Here is a 24569-nt window from a genome sequence, read left to right on the forward strand (position 1 = left end):
CACACACACACACACACACACACACACACACACACACACACACACACCTGGCCTCAGGGGCCCAAATGGTGACCCCTGTCAGCCTCCCCCGACCGCCAGTGTCATTTCTCTATGTCCCACAGGATTCCCTTTCCATCAATACCTTGGCTCCTGGAGTTCCTGGATCACCCTGTGTGGGAAGAAAGAAGACATCCGTGAAGAAAGGAGAGAGGCAAAGCAGGAACAAGAGCCCCCTGCCTTGTCAGGGAGGGAGAAACCGCAGGACAAAAGCCTTCTGAGAAGCTGCTCCTGAGGGTCTCATTTCCCCCCTAGAACAATGGTTCTCAGCTTCCCTAATGCTGTGACTCTTTACAACAGTTCCCCATGCTGTGGTGACCCCAACCATAAAATTATTTTTGTTGCTCCCTCATAACTGCAAATTTGCTACTGTTATAAACTAAATATCTGTGTTTTCTGGTGGTCTTGGGCAACCCCTGTGAAAGGGTCATTTGACCCCCAAAGTGGTCATGACCCACATGTTCAGAAACACTACCCTAGAAGGGTGAGCAGGTTAATGGCATCTCAGGAGGACGTGGGAAGGGGTGGTACCCGTGAGCAGAGCTGCTGCAAAGATCAACACTGGGCACTTCTCCTGCTGAGATACTTCCATGGTGCCCACTGGCTTAGTTAGGGGTTCAGGGCAAAGGTGTTGGCTCTCCTCTCAGAGGCTTCAGAAACCCATGGCAGCTAGTTCTGGAGCAGCAGACTAAGCCCTGAGTGGAGGCTGCACACCTGGCTGAAATCTCTGTCCTGCCCTTAGTCCAGCTGCCATGCTGCTGAGCCCCTGGGCCCCAGCTCTGTGGTTTCATGACACCGTTTTATCTTGTCCCTGACATAGCAACAGTGTTTACCTACCTTCATCCCAACCACAGCTATCCCAGGAGACCCCTGATACAGAGAGAGAGAGAAAAAAAAGGTATGAAGGTTTCTGAGGTCAGAGGCAGCTCTACCTGGCCTTAAGGCCCATTCGTTTCTGCTGACTGATAGCCAGTACCTCCCCAGAGTGCGGGAGATGTTAGCAGCTGAGCTGGACACCCCAGGAGTGCACCTGGGGATGAAGAGTGGGTTTTCAGGGACTTCACTGGGATGTATGGTGGGGACAGTGAGGCATGGGCTAGGCCCCTGTGCTCAAAGTGTGGAGACTATCAAGCAACACCATAGAAAGGCATTGCGTTAATTCTGTCCATGGCTCTCTAGACCCCGCCCTCATGAACTGGAAGTAAACCCCACCCCTTCTTTTTGTGTGTGGTATGTGTGTGTGCGCGCGCGTGCATGCGCACATGTGTTTGTAGGGGTATGTGCCCCTGTAGACACATGTGGAGGCCAGAGGTCAGGGTCAGGTTCATCCTCTATTGCTCTCTACCTTATTTTTTGAGACAGGGTCTCTTGCTGATCCTGGCACTCACTGGTTGTCTAGACTGGCTGGTCAGCAAGCCTATAGGACCCTCCTGTTTCTTCTTCCATGTGCTGGCATTACAGGCAGGAACCACCCCATTTATGTGGATGCTGAGGATCCGAACTCAGTTCTCATCATTGCAGTTACACTGTAAGCTCTTCGCTGAGCCGCCACCCCCGCTCCTTTTTTTAAAAAAAAGACAGGATCTCCTGTAGCACAGGCTGTCTTTGAACTGGATATATATTCCAGGATGGCCTTCAACTCCTGATCCTTCTGCCTCCACCTCCCAAGGGCTGGGAATCCATGGGATTATCCCCAACACCTGGTTTAAGAAACTCATCTTCATTTTTCCCCAAGAGCACATACTTCGAGGTAAAAATGTTGTTCAAAGTGCCACTTTGAGAAGCCCAAGTGGAAGCTGTTGGAGCTCTTGTGTTTTCTTGGGGTCTCAGGACCATACTACAGCTGATAGCTGAGAAGGATTTTCATGATCTAGAAAGCTTAGGAGATGGTTGGAGCCATGTCAGACTCTCCCCACCTGCTCATGTGAGACAGGATAGACAGAAACAGGAATGGAGAGGGTAGAGGGGGGAAGTGTGTACCTCGTGTTCCCAACAGGTTGTGAGAAGGAACGAACCCAAGAAGGAACTAAGATGCCCAGAGTTTGGGAGAGGAACAGGCACAGGGACAGGGAGGGATGGGTACCTTGGCTCCGTGCTTGCCTGGCATCCCGGGCATGCCCCGCTCTCCCTGGAAAGCGAAACACCGTAAGAAAAGGACCAGACTCAGCATCATGCCCTGAAATCTAAAGCATCCAACCCTCTATGAATTCTGAGGACCCTGCCATGGTAGCAGCCACACGGGCTGCTCTCCTCAGTTCTATGACACCATCTTACAGGAACACCCAAGTCACAGGTGTACAGCAGAAAGGTAGAGAAACAAAAAGAGAGGGGGTTAGGGAGTTGAAAATAAGGAGACACACACACACACACACACACACACACACACACACAGGAATTAGAACTTAGCCAGGGAGAGATGAACTGGATATGCAGGTGAGGATGACCTTGAAAAAGTCCTTCTGCCTCCACCACGATGGGCCTGGAGTCAGGGCTGTGACAAGAGCAGCTAGGTGGCTATCTACCTACTACAGACCTGTCCTTCTACCTGTGCTCCAGTTTTATACCCAGAAGGTTTGTTAGCATGGTACCCAGTGGCTGGGCCAGACCTGAGCTTCTCTCTTTTATCCTCCCAAGCTCCCTGGGCTTATGAGCTGTTCATTTTTCTAGCCACACCCCCCACACACACTTTGATCCTGCCTGGCCAGACACAGCAGCATGCTGCCGCTTTTCTGGCATTTGTGGGCAGGGCTGTACCATCTCAGCTCTGTCCCTCTTTATTTTCAATGTCTTCCTCTTCCCCATGATCGGAGATCAACGGGAGGAAAGGGCACCAGGAAGGCAGTCATACCATCATGAGGTGGGCAAGAGATGATGGCCAGTGACAAAAGGGGGCCAAGAGAAGGTGAATCAAGACTGTACTGCAATTGTCTAGGGGCGGGGGTAGCTCTGGCTTCATGCGCGGAGCCCTACATGGCACCCCAGTATGAGTGTGCAGCAGCACCCTGCCAGCAATGCTGGAGAGCCCAGACACACGGACTCCCACTGTAGCTCCCACCTGGCCATATGCTTCATGTGTGCAGGCTCTCGCCCGCTATCTCACAGGACTGCTCTGCCCTCCCTTCTGCAGACAAAGGCTAGAGTGACTCCCACCGTCTTCCTCCACACTGGGCCCTCCCAATTGGTATCTGCAAGTCTCCCAGCACACAGGCTAGATAATGAGGTGCCCAGCTTCACAGTCTCCACCGCCCATAGATAAAAGACACGGGGAATCCAGGGCTCTTCAGTCTGCCTCCAACCTAGTTTCCTGCTGCTGATAAACCACTGTGTTCCTAAAAGTGCCACCCAGTTCCACAGCCTCATAGCTCTCTGCTGCTTCCCTTCACTGTCCCCACATCCCAGTGCCTCAGAACTGGGAATTGAACCCAGGGCTTCATACATACATGCTAGGCAATTGTTTGCTTGTTTGTTTTTTTAAGTCAGGGTTTCTCTGGGTAGCCCTGGCTGTCCTGGACTTGATTTGTAGACCAGGCTGGCCTCAAACTCATGGAGATCTGCCTGCCTCTGCCTCCTCAAGTGCTGGAATTACAGGTGTGCACCACCACGCCTGGCTAATTGTTTAAATCTTGAACTCTATCCTCATGGGATGTTTTTACTTTTAAAAGCCTGGCTAATTGTTTAAATCTTGAACTCTATCCTCATGGGATGTTTTTACTTTTAATCTTGAGATGGGGTCTCACCAAGCTGTGCAGTATGGCCTTGAGCTCACTTTGTAGCCCAAGCAGGATAGTGATCCTCCTTCCTCAGCCACTTTGCACCGACGTCTGTGTACACATTCACACCTATCTGTGACAGAGACTGCAATCACATCTATTTTCTTTGAGCCTGAGGTGCCTGAGGTCTACAGAAGGCCCTAATCTTTTATGTGCAAACACCGAGGACATGGCCTGCCAGGGTGTCAGAGGGGTCCAGCCAGCACAGGCAGGTCTGCTCTGTGGCCAGCAGAGGGTGCAGGAGGACCTACCATCTTGGCCACAGTAGTCTTCAAGGCCCCTCTGGGTCCTTCGTGGTAGCACCCATCTCTAGGGGACCAGGGCTCCTGATAACATTCCAATGGACTCCACCATGCCGACTCAGCCAGAAGTTCCTAGACAGAGTTCCCTGGTGTGTGCAGAGATGTTGTCGGGGACGTTGCCTTGGGAGGCTCTGGCTACTCAGAGGCTCCTGCTGTTTCTCTTCCCTTCTGTTTTCCTTAGCTTCCTGCAAGGTCTCTGAAATCCCTCCTCGTCTCCCGAGTGTGGCGCCCGCGTGACTATTTCCCTCTCTGAGTCCATGCTTCTCCTCTGCACAGTCAACTCAGCCTAGAGCTATTCTCCTGCCCAGCCCTGCCCTGGCTGCCTGCGCAGCTCTTCGGAGGCCGATCAGCCAGAGCTGGAGAGGAAGTGCTCCCACCAAAGTTCCAGAAGAAGGGCTCTCTATAGGGAGTCTTAGCTTTAGGTAAAAGTCTAGGAGGGGGCCCGGTGGTGTCTTCAGTGTGGGTTGGCTTGGCCTTGAAAAGACATGCCTGTGCAGACAAAAGAGCCAGTGGCCCATACATCCTTCCAGGGAGCATTCCTCCTTAGGGCAGCTGATCCACCTCTTCCCTCCGCCCCCACCCCCCTTGGTTGATCTTGGTCTAGGGGCCTCAGGACCTCCTTCCCTCCTGCCCTTTTGCTGGGCAGGAAGCAGGGGCGCCTGGCTGACCCCACACCAGGGCTCGCTCCACTCTCATTAGCCTCACTGCTCAGCTCCAGCCTAGGGGCTTGCCCTGGCTGACCTCTGGAGAGGCCAGAGAGCATTGCTCTCTGGATGGGGGTGAGGCATCCTTCAGGACCCAAGACTGTTTCAGAAGGTGGAGCAGGGGCTGGCATGGCCACAGCTGAAGGACAACCCACCGTGGCTGTGGCCTGCCTCTGTGACATGTAAGACCCCCTTTTCTATTGTCGTCTTGCAGTTTTCAGTCCCTAAGGTGCAGGTGGAACTGTGTTCTGCTTGGCCCCACTGGCTCGGAGCCATGCTTGGCTTTGTGGCTTGGATCTCACAGCTATTCAAGCCTATGGTCCTGATTCCTCTCTGCCTCTGTCTTCCTCTGGGAATGGGATCCCAGAGGCCCTGGAGGTGGGGTCGGGGCTCTTCACAACCTATCTGGACCATCCTGTGGCTGGGCAAGTGGGTGTTCCAAGTATCCTGAAGGGTCTTGGCCCCTCTGCCCAGCATATGATGGCATAGACTGTGATTCTAAGAAGCCAGCCACCCTTGGGGCAGTGGTGCTGGCTGTTTAACATGGTGCCAAGAAACAATGAATGAAAGCACAGGTGGGGAGTGGGGAAAACTGTGGCTCAGGAGACAAATGGGTGGTGAGGGCTGCACTAAATGACCTTGAAGGCCTGTCTTGGCAACTAGAGCCCCCTCATGGACCCCCACCCCAGTATCAACAGGTTCTGTGTCCTTTGAAGTTTCTAAGTGGGAGGATCCATCCTTTCTAGAGATGACAGGATGGCACAAGCTTGGCCAGTGGGCGTGGCCTCCTAATTGGTGATTTACTGTTTGTTGAACAAGCTGCACAGGGACTTGGCAAACAGTCTGTCTGGAGGGAGTTGGGGTGGGGCATCAATGTCAGCTCCACAGTCAAGCAAAGGGCCGGCAGGCTGGGGAGATGAATGGGTTTCCCTAACTTCAGGCCAGGCCTCTACTACAAGGGGTCAGTGAAATAGCATCTTTGTTCTCCGCAGGGGATGGGGTGGATTGCCTGGCTGAGAAGCTGAGAGGGCTGGGGAGTCCCACCCTGGGGTGGAAAAACTGGAGAGATGAGGGTAGAAGACACAGCACTTTGTTCCAGGACATAGTTCTCAGTCTGTCCTTCCTGGAAAAAGGTGACCGAGTTCCTGTTATCCTGCTCAGAAGCAAAGACCGGAACCATGGAAATCTCAGGTCCTCCGGTAATTAGGGTCGGCAGGAAGTGATCCAGGGAATTCCTGGGTCGGGTGCCCCATTAAAGGCTCGGGGCTTTGGAAGGATGGCTGGCTTGTAATCGCAATTTCAGATCGGTTGATTGTGTACTCAGTAGTCAGTTCTCATTAATCTGTAGGCTTTGGAGGGCAGAGCAGAGCCCCAGAGGTCATGAAGTGGGGCCTGGGGGCTGGGATCCAGCCAGTCCCCTTGAGGCCGCAGATCTGGGGCCCATGTCTCCCTGTTCTTATCTGCATCTATTTCAGGAATCTAGATGTCCTCATTGGGACTTCCCAACATTGACAGAGAATGCCGAGTGTCCTCTGCTGCTTGGAGATGCCACAGAGAGCTTGGGTCACTTGGACCCTCTGTAAGCCAGACGGCCACAAGGACCTCTCAGGAGTGGCTGAGGTCTGAATAAGCTGTCTTAGAAGCAAGCAGCAGCTCAGCTGTCTAGGGTCACTTCACTGGGCAAAGCACACTCTCAGTTCGTCTAAATGAGGTACTCATGTGCCTACTTACACCCTCTGCCCTACAACGTCATGAGCCCAGCCATGATCTCCGATTCCTCTACCCTAAGCCCAGCCATGATCTTTGATTCCATGAAGAGCATCTCAGCTTCCACCTTATTTCCTTCCAGGGAAAAAGATGGAGAAAGTCTTTCAGAACGCTAACTTCCCTTGGAGACCCTAACACGTAGGTAGTAGTTCAATGACAGGTGGGGCTGGGGATGAGGCTCAGTTGGTAGAATCCTTGCCCAGCAAGCACTATACCCTAGGTTCAATTCCTGGTAGCACAGAAACTTGGTGTAGGGGTGCACAGCTCTAACCCCAGCACCTTCTGCCAACCCCAGGGATGGCAGAAGGATCAGATGTTCAAAGTCACCCTCAGCTAACAAGTGGGTTTAAGGTAAGCCTGGGCTCAAAACTCAAAGGGGATGGGGCATAAAGTGATGCCTGTGGAGTGTGGAGTGCCTGGTGCCCTGTCTGGCATGTGGAAGATTCCTAACAGTGCTCATCATCATTCCTCAGAACTCTGCCTCCTCCAGAATGTGTCCTAGCTTACGGTCCTCTACAAAAGTCATGCAGAGGCTACGGGATGCACCAGATGCTGTCCTAACTTCAATGCACTAGGAGATGCACTCCCATCAGGTCTGTGACCCACGGTGGTCTGAGGGAGACCCCAGGCTGTGATGTGTGCTCTTTGAAACATGCTTTGTATCGTGCAGTAGAGTTAAGGTAGATGCTTGCCATAAATTTGGCCAAGCAGATACCACATGGATATAGAACAAAGCATGCGATGTCTAGGCAGAACGGTTGGCCCCTGGGCAAATGTAGGGGCTACCCAAAGGAGCTAGCCACCCTGCGCTTTGATCACAAGGAGCCGGTAGAGAAGTTAGCCTTGCCGGCCTGGCAGAGAACACACCAGGTCTGGTTCAGCCAGCAGGGTGACGGAGGGAGTGTCTCCTTCTCATACTGCATAGGCTTGTGTGCCAAGCCAGGGAGACAGGGCACATGGAGCTCATGCAGCAGGTCCACCTGCTACAACAAGGACTCCCACAATGGGCCGGTAGAGGAGCTGTCTCAGCTCATTGTGAACAGTGGTGGCCACTCCTCCCTGGGGGTGGGGTAGGAACGTCATTCTGGCACCCATGTCCATCCCAAGCTAATTTCCCTTCCTTACACCTTAACTGAGCACAGAGTGGGAGGTAAGCAAGAGAAGAGAGGGAAGAAAGAGAGAAAGGGTAGATTGATGGTTAAAAGTGGGGGAGGGTCCTTGTTCAGCCTTCCTCTCCTAGGGAAACCACAAGAAGGGAAGGTGCTTTCAGACAGGCTGGTGAGACCCCGCTTCTGATTCCAGCATGGCTGCTCACCAACTGTGCAACTTTAGGCGAAGTGCTAACAGCTGGGCCATGATGGTCTCTCTGCCCTGGCTGTGGTAAGGACAGAATGAGACAGTTTAGCACTTTGGCTAAACTAAGATGTGAAATGTCGCTGCAATTGACTTTGGGTATGTGTGACAATCGCTTCACGTCACGATTGTGAGGGAAGCAAGTGTATGTTTGGATGCGATGCTTGCTGGGGTCAAGAAGCCACAGTCCCAGTGTGTCTGTCTCCTTGCAGGGGACCCCTCTGCTAGCGGACCACAAGGCACTGAGGAACTGGTGATAGGACAAGGGCAGCAGAGGGGGAAGACAGGCTTAGGTGTGGGATGCTGAGGCTAAATGGGAGGTGTCTGGGAGGGTTGAGGGCCGAGAGAGGTGTACTGGGAAGCTATGGCCTTGGCTACTAGAAAGCATAAAAAGAGACTTCTATAGAGGAGCAGAGGGGCATGGTCTAGCAAAGAGAAGGGGTAAGAAACTCAGCATGAGGGGATGGGCTGAATCCTATGGTTGAGGAGGCTCTGACTGGCCCAGATATAGATGAACAGACGGGGACCGAGGTACCAGAGGCTAAAGCTTACAAAGCTCTAAAGGCCTCCAGGGGACATGTGTGGTCAGTCTGTGCCCAGGAAGCCTTCCCTGGGCAAGAAAGGATTGTAACCTTATATGCTGCAGGTGGGGCTGTTAACAGCCCAGGCCAGTGGTTCCAGCCCTCTGGCTCTCTCCCTGGCCCTGGCCTTAGGAAGTGTCTCTGACTGCCCTAAAACTGCTCTTTCTGGAGGGCCATACTGCTCACTTCTATTCTTGAGAGAGCAGCACAGTCCTGTTCTCCTGTCAGGCTAGAGTTCCTGGTGCCTGATGCAGCCTCCTCTCCCCAGGAGCCACCCCCCAAATGGTACTGCAAACACAGGGATGCATGGATTGAATAAAGCTTGCTTATCACCTGCCCGCATGGAAGATGACCATGCCCTCCAGTATCATGGCACCCCAGTCCACAGCTGGGCCCTTTCCCCTGGACTGTTTCTGAGGTACCAGACTTTCTGGTTCACAGCAGAGGCAGACACCACCCATCACAACACAGTACCAGCCAAGGGCATCGCCATGACCCTGAGGCACCCTCTTCCAGAGCCCCCACCCTTTCACAGCTTGATAGAGCTGATCTGACCACTAATGGGAAAACCGACCCATGCTGCACCAGGAGGCAATAAATTTTTTGAGTCTGAGTGAGTGGATGGAAGCAACCGTGGGGGCTATAATTTCCACTTCCTGACAGAATGCAAGCTTCTCAGTTTATGTAGAACTAATTAAAGATCTCTCAAATCTCACCATTTCCCCCAACCAGGCACCCATAAAACACCAGTCACCAGAACCCAGACAGTGAGGCATGTACTCCTGGTGAGTCTTTCCAAGATTTGTTCTCCTGCCCATACTGTTCTTGCTGCATTCCCCCTTCCACAGGGTTCTAAGGATTCTGGAATGCCCCAGCCATAGTATGTGGTACCACGAGAAAGACCCAGACCTGACTTGAATTCTTGTTCTGACTTCTAGCTGAGACTTGAGTGAGCCTCAGTTTCCCCCATTTGCTGGGTGGGAGAAAGTTACAGCAGCTCCAGGGGGTAGAGGACTGGGAAAAGTGCAGGTTGTGCTGTGGGACAATGCCCAGCCCACAGCTGGCATTCAACAAGCACCGGCTGCGGTTCAAAGTGTTTATGGCGACTGTAGCGATGGCTTCTGGGCATTAGCTCAAATGGTTTCCTCGTCTAAAATACTGTTTCCGTTCTGATTTTCATTTTCTGCCCTTCTAATCAAGCGGTTAGAACTGGGTCTCCTCCTAAGCTGTGGCAGGTAACTTGGTTGCATAACCCATTTGAGCAGAAGGTGTACAGGAAATGGGGTGTGCGATGACGCTGGGAGAGTGCCCATAGATTTGAAACTGCCCACCTTGAAGGCTTTCTTGGGCCTACCTTGCTGTGGGGAAGTCCATCCAGCCCCCTGGAAGATGAACAACTCCCAGAAAGCAGAAGCCACCGGCCAACACCACCCACAGGTGTGTTAAATAGGCTACCTCTGCCCTCCTAGTTATTATACAATAAGCCTCTACTCCGATGAACCCAGGTGGAACTGCAGAGCCTCAGGCCACCAATCCACAGAAACATAAGAAATAATCATGATTTTAAGGCAGCCAATTTGGGATACTTTATTACACAGCATTAGCTAGCTGATACACCCACTAACATGGTTTCAGCTCTTGGCTGCTTTCTCCCAGGAAGCCCCCCAACTCTGCCCACTTGGTGTCTATATCTCCACCTCACTTTCAGCACGCTTTGTACTGGTAGCACTTAATAGTTGCCGGTAAAGTGATCTGTGCAGGAATCCTTGTCTATGAAGCCCGAGAACTGCCCAAGAACGGGGCTGAGTCTGTCTACATCCTCCTCTAGGCTTAGCATGGAGAGTGTGTTAGAAGGGACCAGTATTCTGGCTCACCCAGTCAAGTTACCAAACACAGCCACCCAGATCCATATGAGAGACACTCCCGTACATGAGATTGGTTTGGGCTACCAGCCTGCCAACGCCCTGTCCCATCTGTTCCCATCCTTTTCTGAGTGTTCCAACAGCCTTATAAACACCGAGACTCAGGTGGCTGCCTGGGTGTGAACATACACTATTCCTCCCTCAGCCCTGGCCTGTGTGTACCCCTGTAATGAAGACCTTCTTGGGTCCCCCCACGGAAGAGGTCGTGCCTTCCCCTCCTGCTTACCTTGCGGCCATGGTAGCCCTGGATCCCTGGGTCGCCCTGGGGAAGAAAGAAAAGCCAAATGGTTTTCTATGCCATACCAGCTGATGCTCTTTGCTACACAATGTCACCTTCTGCCTCCCCGTCACACCCCTGTTCTCTGGAGGTTCTCCAGACCCAGCTATCCCTGGGGCAACAGCCCTCAGTGACCTCCAAAGTCCCCAGATATTATTCTGATGGCTGAAAGGTTCCGGAGGAGCCATCTTGTTGGGGGCTCAGAACATCCGGTTTGGGTTCTACCAACTCAAGTCTTCTCCCGCCCCGGGCCCTCTGCTGCCATGTCTACAAAGTGGTGGCCACCATCAGTGCTTTATGGCCTTTGATCCCCAGGGTTTCTGACTTCAAAGTGACAGTGTCTTTGTCATCGTGGGCTTCCAGGCAAAATTTCACAAGAGATCTGACTACTCTGGAAGTTTTTCTGTATTTGACAGTTTGGGGACACTGTGACCATGCCACGGCATCTGTCTGCCTTGTGTTTCTAGCTAGGACACAAACTCTCAGCCAGCCAGGATTGTGCGTACTTGCTTGCTTGCTTGCTTGATTTCTTTCTTTCTTTCTCTCTCTTTCTCCTTATTTTTTTCCTCCTAAAGACAGGGTCACACGTAGGCCAGGCTTGCCTCTAACTCGCTATGTAACCACAAATAACCTTGACCTTGTGTCCCTCTGGCCTCCTCTTTGCAGGTGAGGGGCATAAGCTAGGTCCTCATGCAGCCCAGGCAAACACTCAGCCACTACACTGCAGCCCCAGCCCAGGAGTGTACTTCCAATGCCAACCACAGCCCTTGCTCGGTCAGCCTGAGCACCCAAGATTTACATATTAGGATCAAAACAGTTCATAAGAGGAGGAGGTGATGTTTTAGAAATGGACCACAGTTAATCCTTTACTCTGCTTCCATCCCTCTCAGCTCCTTCCTCAGCTGACAGCCCTCCTCCCCCTTATGGAAACACTTCCCCTAAAAGCATCACCACCCAGGGGAATGCTTACCTTTGGTCCGGGAGGCCCAGGTAAACCCTGCAGATAAAGAAGAAGGTGAGTGGGTGCGGTTAGCCATGCTCATAGGGGGGCTGGAGCAGAGAGGGCCCGATAGCTCCAGGGTGTCCTGGAGAGTAACTGAAACCTGGGAGGGCACATGGGGACAGCAGGCTAACATCTCTGATTGGAGCCATGTGGCCACTGTGGGCAACTCTACTGCGCTCACCCGCTGGAAAATAGGTCAGTGGCCTGGGGCTAAATTGGCAATGTGGCTTAGGAAAGATCCTTTGCCCATGTGTACCTCCTAATTGAGGACCCTTGCTGGAAGGCTGGCCTTGCCCAACAAGGCCCTGAACCCCTGAAGAAGAGCCCACTGGCCCACTCTCCCTGGAGGTAACCACAGAAGCTGGCCATGGTGAGCTGGTGTGGGTACAGGGCCTGTGGGTGCCAAAGGGAGAGGCCAGGGGTGGCTGAGTACTGTGGTCTTGGGCGGAGGTCTGGGCAATAAACGTGGGCTGCAGAAAACCATGTAGGTCTAGTCTGTTACAACTCGTGTGAAAGACACTGAGGATTCACTTTCTTTATAAACAATCTAAGAACAAAGAAACAAACACCTGCCCATCTGCCATGAGAGAGTGAGTGCCCAGTACTGGGTCGGAGGGTAGTAGTTGGTAAAACAGTTGATTTGGTCTGGCTCAATTTTCTAACTTCATTTCCTTTCGGTTTTTCTATTGTCCCATCTACAGACTGATGGAGGCAAAACTAAACTGGCCCTTGGAGTCTTTGGGGGAAAATTCTGTGAATATGCCTTCTGGGGACCAAGCTGAGCCAGCCCTGAACAAGGCAAGCTGTCACTACAGTACAGCCCTCCCAACCTAACCAGAGATTATGGTGGCCAGAGCTGCCATGTAGTTAGTTCACAGGGGCCCTCTACAGTCCCAAGATGGCTGAATGTCAGAGCGGCTGAGGGGCCTGCGCATGAACTTGAGTGATTTTGATGTCATCTCTTCCAAGCTACTTGGAATACTTTATCAGAGATGTGTGCAAGTATTTCTGTGGCATTGTGGCTGCAGAGGATGTGCCTTGGCCAGCGTTTGAGAGTGAGTGAGTTGGGAGTAGCTGTGGCACTTGAAGGGGGTGTCTATGATACCCTTCCCCAGCAGTGGCATGTCAAGGCCCCAGGATGCAGGACCCCACTGACTGGGTGGCTTGCCTAGAGGGTAGACCAGCAACATGGGTCCTGTATTTACCTTGAAAGACATAGTTAGCCATTAGACGCCAACCCCTTGTACCTTCCCAGAATCCACTGCTCTGACTTCGGTTTCCCTAAACCAGGGGCCAGGGACAGCTGCCAAAGGCCCTTGAGATTTCTCCCAGTTACTCTGCAGTAACATAAGGTGGAAGCTTATGAGAGTGGCCCCTTGAGGCCATGACTGACACAGGCGTGCTTGTAGAGTTGGGAGGGTAAACAGGTGAGTAGAGAGAGATTCGGGCATGAATAGCTTCTTGCGTAGGTCACCCATGTTCAGGCCCTTGACAGGATGTTTCTGTCATTTGGTCACTATTCAAGGTTTAGAGGGTTCTGGAGATTTCTTGGAAGCAAATCTTGGAGAGGGAGAAATACTTACAGGTGGCCCGATAGGCCCTGGAAGTCCTGGGTGTCCCAGGGGGCCACTTGGTCCTGGGGGACCCGGTGGCCCTGGAGGGCCTTGGATGCCAGCCTGGCCTTGTTCTCCCTGAGGTTAGACAAAGCACACATTAGAGAGAAGGTCTCAGAGCAGCAGTCAGCCTCCCCCTGTGCCATGCATCACTCGAGGCCTCTGTGGCTGCTGCTGTGAAGGCGGTGGGAGCAGGGGGCGGATGGTGAGGGTAACGACGCCATGGTGGCAGTGATGGCGACTGCATGCAGCGGCTGATGGCAGCAAGAAGAGGACCAAGACATGGAGTTACTGAGCTGGGGAGGGGCCTTCGAGAGAACATGGTCTCCAGGGCAGCGGGCCTGGCAGCGGTGGCAGAGGCAGAGTGAAGGAGAGATGGCTGCTGGCTGGCCCCCAAGCCCTGCTCAGCACAGGTGGTCTCCAGCCTGCCTCAGTCTGTCTCTTCATGTGGCAAGAGTGCCTCAGCCCCGACCTCCCAGCCACAGGGTGGAGTATAGCGTCCTTGTTTCCTGTCTCAGCATTTGCTGGTTTTGATTATCTGTTCCAGGGGATCAAATGAGACCCCTAGGTCAGAGGCCATGGGGGTTCGTCTGTCTCACCGCTCAGTTGAGCGGGGCTCGTCAGCCAACTCCTTGCACTTTGGAAGTGGCCCCAGCACCATCTGCTAAGCACATCAGCTCTTGCACAAGCTTCCCCTTTCCGCTAACCTGAAACTGTCTTGCATAACATGTACAACCAATATGGATTTATCAATAGGAAACAGGTAAGCCTTCTCATGTCCCATGAAGGCTGACGGTGTAAAACCCTTACTTCCTAGAAACTGCAGCAGCCATGAGGCCAACTAACACTGGCTCTGCTTTGGAAATCAGGTCAGAGCATATGGAAAATTCTGGCTTGGCCATCTTTGTGTCTAAAGACACAGCAACAGGTGGTGGCTGGGTCTACTCCTGGACCCGCTAGGGCAGAGGTTCTCAACCTGTGGGTCGCAATCCTTTTGGGATCATATGATCCTTTCATGAGGGATGTCTAAGACCATCTGCACTTCAGATATTTACATTACAATTCATAACAGTAGCAAAATTAGTTATGAAGTAGCAGTGGAAATAATTTTATGGCTGGGGTCTGCGCAATGAAGAACTGCAGTAAAGGGTCGAAGCATCAGGAAGGTTGAGGACCTCTGCTCTAGAATCTTCTTCTACCAACTGGAAGTAAAGAATATGACCCAGGGAGCTGGTTACGTAATTAATCATGCATGATTGTTGTGTGTATGTATGTGTGTGAAAGACAGACATCAATCTTGGGTGTCATTCTTCAAGGTCTCTTCTCACTGCTCTTGAGATGGTCTCTCTCTCTCTAGTACCTGGAGATCGGGTCAGGCTAATGTGGATTGGCCAGAGAGCCCCAGCGATTCTTCCATCTTTCCCATCCCAGGGCTGGGATTACAAGTATGTGCCTGGGGATCCAAACTCCACCCTTCCTGCATGTCCAACAAGCTCTTTATGGACTGAGCCACCCCTTAAACCCATCAGGTAGTGTCCTGGGCCCAGAACCCAGTAAATGTCCAGCAAAGAGTGGTTAACAGTGGTTGTGTGTGTGTGTGTGTGTGTGTGTGTGTGTGTGTGTGTGTGGGCTGCATGTTTAGAAGCACCACCTCAGCTTCCCTAAAGTAGGGCCTCTCTGCAGCAGGATGAGTGACAGAGTGAGGGGGCTTGGCGCTGCTGCGGGCTGTTAGTGGCCTCCTGAGCAGCCCTTGGAGCCCTTGGAGTCTCTTGAGGATCTAGTGGGTAATGAGATCCACAGCCTACAGGAATGGCCAGAATGCTTAATAGGCTGCACGTGTATCATGTGACATTGTATTTTTTTGCTGATCATCGGTGTGAGTTTTCAGCCTATTCAGTCAGGTACTTGGGTATCTATCCTCCTGAGCTGTGGGACTCACCAGGCAGGCTCAAGGCCCTGCCACTCCCAGCTCCCTGGGCCCTGGGGACACCTGGGCTGTAGAAGGCAGATGAAGGCTAAGACGGACAGCCCCTGGCCTCATGTGACCTCAGACTGCAGGGGGCCAACCCTCCTTGGAAGCAGTAAGGCAGGAAGATATGAAAGCAGTTGTTTGCCTGTTGGTTGTGGGCCATGCTGCTCTGCAAACGTGCTCAATCCTCAAACCCAAGTTCTAAGTGGTCAGACTTAGCAGGCTGTCTAAGCACAAACGATGTGGCTCCCACAGAGGACAGAAGCAAGGGCGTCAGAGACCAGACTATTAGGCCCTCTTGCTATTCCTGTGGCTTTGGGTGAGTCGGTTCCTCCTCTGAGCCTCAGTTTCCTTGCCCTATCACGGTCACAGTGCCTGTTCTTATTTTACAGAGGAGGAAGTTGAGGCACACTGGTAACAGGCAGAGAACCTGGGCTTCAGGCAACTTACTGAACCCTTCTGAGCCTTTATTTCTGCATCTGTGCAATAAAGGTGAAATGATGGTGCTTGACTCATGACCCATTGAAGGACTTAAAATCAGGCCAGTAAAATAGATGTCAGAATGCCTGTTGTTGGTTCCTGTCGGGCGTCATGGTGTGGTGGGGCCCGTGTACTGGGTATTTCCACAATTATGGCATCACCGGGCCAATGTCTGTCTAATTTACTGTAATCATTATAAGCAGATTCTGATATAATGGATAATCCAGCTGCCCTGTCAGGACCCCAAGATGTGCCAAGCCCCTGGGGAAACCCACATGGTATCTACCTGAAAGGTCCGTCTTTTAATGACTGGGGGTGGAGCCAGCCGAACTGAATTGAGGAGAGGCAACAGCTGAGGAAGGCCAGAGGGCAAAGGCCAGAGGTCGCAGGTATTCAGAACGATGCAGGAAGTCGCCAAGAAGGCCAAGGGAAGATCAGGGGAAGAGAGAAGAGAGATCAGTGTGAACATAGCAGCAGAACAGATTGGGGAGGGAGGATCACTCCTGAGGTTCAGCTCAAGGGACAGACACCACAATGCTGATCTGCCTTCAGCTGCCTCAGCTGTCCTGCAGGATTGCCTCATTAGCCCTCTGCTTCAGCTCTGGATACTGGCTAGCAGCCCCCTTGAGTTGAGGAAAAGGGTCTCTCCCTGGCCAAGCCCACCCTTGAAGCCAGGTCATGTGACATACCACCTAATGTTGCCCTGCCCTACCCGGGGCTGCTGGGTGGACAGTGGCTGCTGGGCTGAGCACTGGGAGCCACACAACGAGCTAAATTGCTATGTGGAGCCAGGCTGGCATGGTCTCCCCTGTGGGTTCCTATTTGTTGGGACAATAATGGCTGATGTCAGCGAATCTGAAGACCATGGTCAAGGGAAGCTAAGCCTGGCTCCTGGGGCTGAGTTGGCTGAGGGCGTGGCTTGCATGGCACACACTAAGTGCTGCTGAGGCCTCACTCTGGGGCTGGCACACTCAGTAAAGACATCTTGGGAATGGTCAACCACTTCTAGGGGGACAGGCAGCTTGTGGTCACGTTCTCTAACAATTCTCACAGTGGGTAAATTCTGCTGCTGCTTGTCTCCCTGCTCAGCTAGGCTAAACTTGAGGAAACAGCTAGAAGGTTAAAACCTCTAAGAAGACAAAGGCCTTGGGGGATGTAACACATGTGTTTAAGTCCCCTCAACTCCTCACAGGCCCCAGGGCTGGACGTGACAAATCATGACCCATCTGGGCTGAGAACACCCAGCTAGGGAGAGAGGAGCCCACCCGGGGCACCTCTGGGTTATTCCGGCCGCACACAGGGGAAGCCGCACACACACTGAGCCATGCACAGCCCCATCCTTCCATGCTTGGGGCCCAGGGATGTGCAGTGTTGAGCTCCGTGTCCAGGAAGCGTCTCAGCCAAGAGGGGCTGGAGCCCATCTAGAACTGACAAACCTTTAGGGAAATTATCGGGTTGGAGTACAGAGCTGCTAGCATGCCACTTGGATGCTCCTGGTTCGGGAGGCAAAGGAGGGAAGCAGAGATGGGGTCACACGGGCAGGAGAGAGCCCACAGACCTCCTGGCAACACTGCCCCATACCAGGGACCTCCCACTCGTTGCCTAGCCCTTTCCTTTCCCGCTAGACAAGAGGTAGGGACTAGCCAGGCTGTCCTGGAGACCTGTCAACCCTCCCACCTCTGCCCACTCCCTAGAAAGCCAGTAATCAACTAGGTTCCCCAGACTGCAGGCCTTGGACTGCAGGGCTGAGCGGCAGAGGCCTGTCCTCCCAGACCTGAGCTTCTCTACACGCTCAATGACACACTGCAGAAGCTCTTGCAGTTGGGTTGTCTGTGCCAGGGGTGGGGGATGTTGTATTTCTTTTGGATAATAAAACCATCTTGCAAGACCATCGTTTCAAATAAACACAGCTGGCCTTCTATTGTTGTATCAGGATCAGGCTGGCCGGAACAGCAGGGCCTTGCATCCCTGAAAGCACATGCCTGTGTGACTGCTGGCCTGGCCTTCAAACCTATTCCTACCTCTGATACATCAAACCCAGCACAGCCTCTCTCTAGTCCAAAGACCCAGGTGGCAGCAACTCCCATGGTTTTCTGTGTTCTAGAAGCTGGACAGAGGCTGGCCATACTAGCCACACCTTTCCAGAGACACTGAAGAATCAAGTACATTCTGAGCCTGGTTTATGTCGGGGATAGGGGTGTAGTTAGGATCTGTGATGGACTCTCCCCTGCCCAGCTGTAGCAGGAGCCAAGGCAATAGATTGTGTCTTTCTGGGTACCCTGAAGTCCCTATGGATGGAAGGTCACCTAAGATGCTCTTCTTCATACTTGCTGCCTAGGCATGAACATGACAGAAGTGGTCTACGGGTCATTTCACTGTGTCCCACTGGGGCTTCAGGGGGGAATGAGGGAAGGGCTCTGTTTGCCTCTCTCCCCAGCAGGAGCTCTGCTGTCAGTGCACAAGTGAACCTCGGGTTCCCTATGCTTAGAAGAGGCCAGGACAAGACAGGATCAGGAGGGGCCGGGGAGGCGCCATCTCAGTGCAGAAACACCCTACCCTCACCATTAACGTTCCTGCTGAGAAGGGCTTCCTGTGTTCTTAACAGGCAAGATACTCACTGCACAAAGGATGCAGCGGCCAGATGACCTCCCCTCCTGGAGAGTTGGGTCATTTGAAACCATGACTAACTCAAAAGTCCCTCCTATTTGCCCAGGACTGCCATACAAGCAGACATAGTTATGTGTGCACACGCATGCTTGTGTGCTCACACACAGACACATACACACACACAGACAGGACAGAGAGGCAGCACCCAGACCCATGCATGCCTTCTGGCCAACCGAGGGCAAAGTGACACACACTTTCAAGAGACTCTCAGACACTTGTTCATCAGACAAACATGGCCACATGAGGCCGGTTCCATGAAAATGGACACAATGACCTCCAGGACACTGTGTTGAAAGCAAGTTGTGGTTAGCTGTAGGGTGGACCACACTGGACATCACACACAGGGGTGCAAGTTGTCCCCCTCCCCCCAGGTAATGGCTGGGCTTCAGGATGGACAGAGCACCCTCAGCTTGAAGCATCACTTACCCGGTGTGGGTACTCGCCACACTGACCCTAGGGAGGGAAGAGAGAGGAAGAGAGGGGTGTTAGGCATTTATTAGGGGGCTCTGTACCCTCATAACCCTCATGTATCTCACCCACTCGTGCCACTGCTCTGCTTTGGGCCCTCTGAGGCAGAAGAAGTGATCCCCACTTTCTTGCTGTTAGCAGGCAACAGGAGGAACTCCTTACAACCTGCTTGGGGAGGCTCCACGGGTGCAGGGATAGGACCCCACCACATGCCACCTGCCACGGTGGTAGGATTAGGAATTACTTCCAGCTTGGTTGTCAGCCTGTGCCCTTTAATCCCAGCACTGAGAGTTTGAGTCCAGCCCGCTCTACAAGAGTCCCGGGACTGCCAGGGCTATTGTACAAAAAAAAAAAAAAAAAAAAAAATCCCTGTTTTGAACTGCACCCCCCACCAAATGTTCATGTCACAGAGTAAAGGAACCCTGTGGGATGGCAGGTGGAGAGCGCCAACGTGCACACAGGTTTCAGACTCAAGCCTGACATGTGAGGGTCTGTCATGGTTTTTCTCTTACATACTGGGTTTTCTCTGGGGTTTCCATAAAGCTCAGGTCTACAAGGGCCACTGTGACCCCTTTCTGCCTAATGGAAGGCTTTTCCTGCAAATCAGATCTAGGAAGCCTCAACTGTACTTACCTTTTCTCCCTTTTGTCCCTGAGGTCCCTAAAAAAAGAGAAGGAAATGACAGTGTCAGGGTTTAAATCCCAGGCCACATGGTCCCTAGACTCCCTGCCGGGGAAAAGAGGAGCTACCAACCGGTTGTCCTCGGGGACCCACCAGGCCCTGTGGAAGAAAAAACATGTGTCAGCAAGTGGTTAGATCAGGGTCACATGCCTGGTTGTGTTGGGACAGATCCTGGGCTTCTAGGAGTTTCTCAGACTGTCCCAAAGTCCTATAGGTCAGGACTGTGTATGTCCAACTCATCTAAGATGGTATGACCTTATATGCCAAGGCTCAGTGGGTGTGGCCAGTTGCTGCCTGTCCCCTTCACTCATTCCTCCAGCCACTGACATCTCATGGGAGGCTTGGATGTTGGGGTGTTTTTCTCTGAGGGACCCTGCAACCTGCATTTGGGACCTCAGGAGATCCCAGCACAGTCTGCCTCCTGCTGTCCTGACCACTGAACCAGAAAGGCTTGGGGGCATGGGTAGGACAGACACATTTTGAGAGGCCCATCGTACAGACAGGAAGCTGGGATAGACACCCTAATCCATGCTCTAAGCTCCTTGGAAGACACAAGGGGACGTGGCATTTCAGTCAAGGTTGCCTTATCATTTGGTTCAGGGAAGCAGCAGGGCTCAGCGTGTGGTGGGCTTTCAGAAGGCGGCCCTGGTTGAGGAGACCCATACTGATGTGCAGGTAAGAGAGCGAGAGAGAAGCATGTGTGAGCTGACTCCTCTGGGGCAGGCTCTGAAGACCCTCATGAGAGAGAAGAAGGGGCTGACACCACCTCTGCCTCCCAGTGCCAAGAGAATGGCAGTGTTCACACCTGGCTCAAGGTGTGACCATGGAAGGTTAGTCATTTCCAGTCCAACACACTCTGAATTTGAACCCTTGCCTGAGCTTCTGAGGTTGCTGTTAGCCCTATGCTGGCCTATAGGGAGTGTCAGTCTCTGGGCCCCTGGGCATCTGGGTATGGCAAGATGTGGATAAGGGTCTCTCTCCTGCTTCAGACTCATAACTTTGAGCAGGCTCACAGTGGCAGGGCTTGAGAGTGGTGGGACAGCTCAGGGGAAGCCACTGTGGGAAAATAAAGAGCCACCATCTCCTAGGGACTCCCTCCCCTGCCCTTCAGAGCGCTGATGTCATCATGTTGGAAAAGGCTTGCCTGTGCAGTCTGGGAGTGTGGGCTACTTACTAGTTGACCTGCTAAGCTACGTGACACAGGTCAAGTGTGATACTTTGGATGTCTCTTGTGCAGAGAGGAAAGGCTTGCCACGACTCCCTGTGTGGTGTGGAGACTGAGGGCCTGGGGGTGTACCCAGCTGGGGGATGACTGTGACAGGCAGGCTCTGTCCCTTTGTGGGAGTGATCTGTCTTGCAAAGGAAAAAAAATAGAGGGGCTTACCGTCTCCCCTTTGGGTCCGGGGTGGCCCTGGAAGAAAAAGGGTTTCATGTACATTGTTTAAACACACAAGCCCTCGCCTCACCTGCCCCAACATGTTCCTCATACATGACAAAGCTAGCTTCATTCCTTTCTCACAGGTCACTTGTCACTCACTCATCTGCTCAGACCCTAATCTGCATGCAGGTTGACTGGGTCAAGGTCAGGGCCATTTTCCCTTTCACTTTCCCTGTCATATGAGTAGTCACCAGCTCTTCAAAGGAGAACAGAGGTGAGGCTGTCTCCCTGGACCCCAGCTACATCTAATATGTGTATAAACACACACACACACACACACACACACACACACATATACACACACACACACACACACCCACACCATTAGCAAAGCCAGTTTTCTTTCTATGGAAAATATCTTTCAATGACCTGGGGTGTAGAAGGACCAGGAGCCCCAGGTGAGTGAGCCAGGCAGAGGCAGGACAGAGTCCAGCTCAATGGTCTACTTACCCCAAGATTCCACTTACCGGCTTGCCGTCAAGACCAATGGGACCCTGTAAATAGAAAGGCCAGATGCAAAGACCAAGCTCCTCAGGCCTCCTGCTCAGGAGGCAGCCTGGGCATTGTGTGCTCCTTGAGAGCTAACATTGGTCAGCACTGAGGCAGCTGCTCCCCTGGTCCTCCCCTCAGCTCCTATCTGGGCTCCATGGGCAAGGGTTAAAGGATACTCCAGTGGGCCACCCTACTGCCACTTCCCTGGTAGGCCTCCGTTCAGTGCCGGACAGGAGGTCAATCAGTTCACTTCCTTGGCCCACCATCTGCCCACATCCTGCTATTAAACGGCATGTATCAGTTACAGATCACTCACTCAGTTCTTGCCACCACTATGTGGATATCTCTGTCCTTCCTTGTAGCAGGAGCCCGGAGCCTGGCCCTGAGCTACTGGCCCACGAAAGGTCATAGAATGGGCCCTTACTGCTTAGGAATCAGGAGGGAAAATGTAGCCTCAGGGATCATCTTGGTGGATACAGTTTAACCCAACCAGGCCCAGGACCTACCTATCTCTGTTAACCTGAGCCCCCTGCACTTACCGGAAATCCAGGAAAGCCCCGAGTGCCCGGCTGGCCCTGTAAAGAACAGAGCAGGGGGGATGAGTGAGGAGAGGTCGAGTCAAGCCTATCCTTCAGATTCATCTCTGTGCCCATCCCTGACTCTGTTATCACCTGTGAGAGATGGCCTGGGAGGCTGGGGAGGAAAAAAAGGGAGCATCAGTGCAGCTTCTGCTGGGACCAGGCTGAAGAGGGGGATGAGAGCAGCCAGCATTCTTCGGGCCTATTTCTAAAGTAACCTGGGATGCTTCTCACTTCTCAGGCACCTTGAGCCTTGACATGTGAAGAGACAATAGACCAATGGGACAGGCAGGGCAGTGGAGGCTTACTCTGAATTGCACAGAAGTTCTGGACCAAGACTGGGTCTGTTTTCTTGATTGACAGGCATTACTCATGGCCACTAAGCTAAGGATGGCTTCAAAGTCTGCAGAACTTGACCTTCACTGTGTATGTTGTTTTCAGACTAGAATGGGTCAGACTGCTCCTGTTCCACAGGCTTCTCCCGGCAGCTGAGCAATCTCTGGATGTTCTTGTCTCTCAGGGAGGAGAGACATTCAGGTGCATTTCCTTAGGGGTGCAGAATGCCACAGAGACTGTTGGCAACTAGAAGTATGTTTCCTGGTCACAGCCCAGTGGCTAATGGTCAGGATTCCCAAGTAACACAAAACTGTGGCTGCAAGCTGAAAGGCTTACCCCAAGGTCAAGGGTAACAGAGCTGAGAAACCTAAAGCCTGGCCACTTCCCTCCCTGGAAGCATTCTCTGCCACTCATGTGATTCAAGTCTCCAGCAGGATGGCTCAGCAGGTAAAAACATTGCCATTAAGTCTGATGACTTAGTTTGATGCCTAGGACTCATACAGTAGAAGGAGGAAATTGACTCCTGTAAGTTGTCATCTAACTTGCTTACACACACACACACACACACACACACACACACGCACACACATCCCACACAGAGAAATGTAATAAAAATTTGTGTTTTGTTTTGTTTTTGAGACAGTCTCCCTATGTAGCTCTGGCTATCCTGGAACTCACTCTGTAGAGCAGGCTGGCCTTGAACTCACAGAGATCCATTTGCCTCTGCCTCCTAAGTGCTGGGATTAAATGTGTGTGCCACTATACCTTCATAATTGTTTTTAAATACAAAGCCATACTCCACTGCCTCACTGTGACCTGGTTACCTCTTTTCCTGTCTCCTCTATGGCTCTGCTGCCTGCCCAGGAACAGTGCCTCTCCTGCTGTTCCTGAACGATAAGCTACCTCTCATCTTGGGATACCCTCAGCTTAGATGGACTCTTTGCTGGTATGGACTGTGGGTCTGGCAGGCTGAGTTCTAACCCTGCCTTCATCAACAACTGTGTGACACACAGCCATTGTATAACCTCCCAAGCCTCAGTTTCCCCATTCCTAGAATGAGAATAACCATGTAATTTCATCAGGTCACGAACTACCAATTATACTTGAAATGCTCTGGAAAGAGAAGCTGCACCATCGGGCACTTGCTGAATTAAGCTGACTAGAGGGGTACCAGAAACCAGCCAGACTGCTTGTGTTGACTGTAGGCATGAGTACATGTTCATGTGTGTGTGCCCACGTGTATGTAGCTACGAGCCTAGAGGCCAGTGTGCAATATTGTGTCTTCCTCTATTGTTCTCCTCATGAGTTTCGAGGACAGTGTGTCTCTTTGCAGAACGCAGAGCGCACTGATTTGGCTAGACTAGCTGGTCAGTGACTTCTGGGGATCTTTCTGTCTCTATCTCCGGTCTGTGGTTTCAGACATATGGTTCCATAGTGCACGGATTTAAATGTGCATGTTAGAGACCAGAACTCAGGTGCTCGCTGCTTGCAAGGCAAGCACTTACTCACTGAGTCATTTCCCCAGCGTCTAGGGATCCGAGGAGGTCTTAAGCAAGAAGCAGTTCCAGAACAAGATCCTTCCCAGGGGCTAGTTTCCCTGAACTCATGTGCTGTGATCCTGGAATATTTCCAGGCTCCTGGATCCTTTCTGAATCTAGGGATGGAGGTACCCAGAAGCCTCTGCACAGAAATCATGTCACCTTTCTGGTCAGGTATCATAAGACCCCTTAGTCATGTCAGGATAAGGTGCTGATCCATAGGGAAACTAACCAGCTGAAGTCAGCTGCAGGCTCAGGGTGGACTTGTGGCAAGTGTCCAAAGGCAAGGGCGCAGAGACACCACTCATATGTCAAAGGCCCTGGCCCCTCTCCTCTCAAGGGTAAGTGATGCTAAGAATAGACCTAAGGAGAAACCCGGAAACCATTGCAAAGTAATCTCTGAAACCTCCCAAATGTAAACGTTCTGCAACTGCTCTGGACATGGAGAAACCTGAGGAAGAGGTCAAGAGGGAAGGGTTCCAAGAAGCGTGCGTCTTCATAGCCATCTCAGCTGATATTTACGCGGCTGGGATAATCACAAGCTCTGCTAATTACAGAGCCTGCTCCGGTAAG

At 52.3% G+C, this 24569-nt stretch overlaps 1 protein-coding gene across 1 annotated transcript in view; it reads right to left on the reverse strand.

Moving 5' to 3' along the window:
- Window positions 1-24569, reverse strand: part of Col13a1 (collagen type XIII alpha 1 chain) — a 71594-nt gene that overhangs the window by 34481 nt on the left and 12544 nt on the right. Inside the window, exons 5-17 of the mRNA XM_055599004.1 lie at window positions 22084-22119; window positions 21520-21546; window positions 20999-21025; window positions 19687-19713; window positions 19567-19593; window positions 18892-18918; window positions 16085-16150; window positions 13320-13427; window positions 11704-11730; window positions 10683-10718; window positions 2141-2185; window positions 895-927; window positions 143-169 (exon numbers count right to left, since the gene is read on the reverse strand). Of these exons, the coding sequence (XP_055454979.1) occupies window positions 143-169; window positions 895-927; window positions 2141-2185; window positions 10683-10718; window positions 11704-11730; window positions 13320-13427; window positions 16085-16150; window positions 18892-18918; window positions 19567-19593; window positions 19687-19713; window positions 20999-21025; window positions 21520-21546; window positions 22084-22119 (513 nt within the window). The remainder of the gene's footprint in view (window positions 1-142; window positions 170-894; window positions 928-2140; window positions 2186-10682; window positions 10719-11703; window positions 11731-13319; window positions 13428-16084; window positions 16151-18891; window positions 18919-19566; window positions 19594-19686; window positions 19714-20998; window positions 21026-21519; window positions 21547-22083; window positions 22120-24569) is intronic.

Source organism: Psammomys obesus, unplaced genomic scaffold (genome assembly GCF_907164565.1).
Source record: "Psammomys obesus unplaced genomic scaffold, mPsaObe1.curated_primary_1811, whole genome shotgun sequence".
Taxonomy (NCBI): Eukaryota; Metazoa; Chordata; class Mammalia; order Rodentia; family Muridae; genus Psammomys; species Psammomys obesus.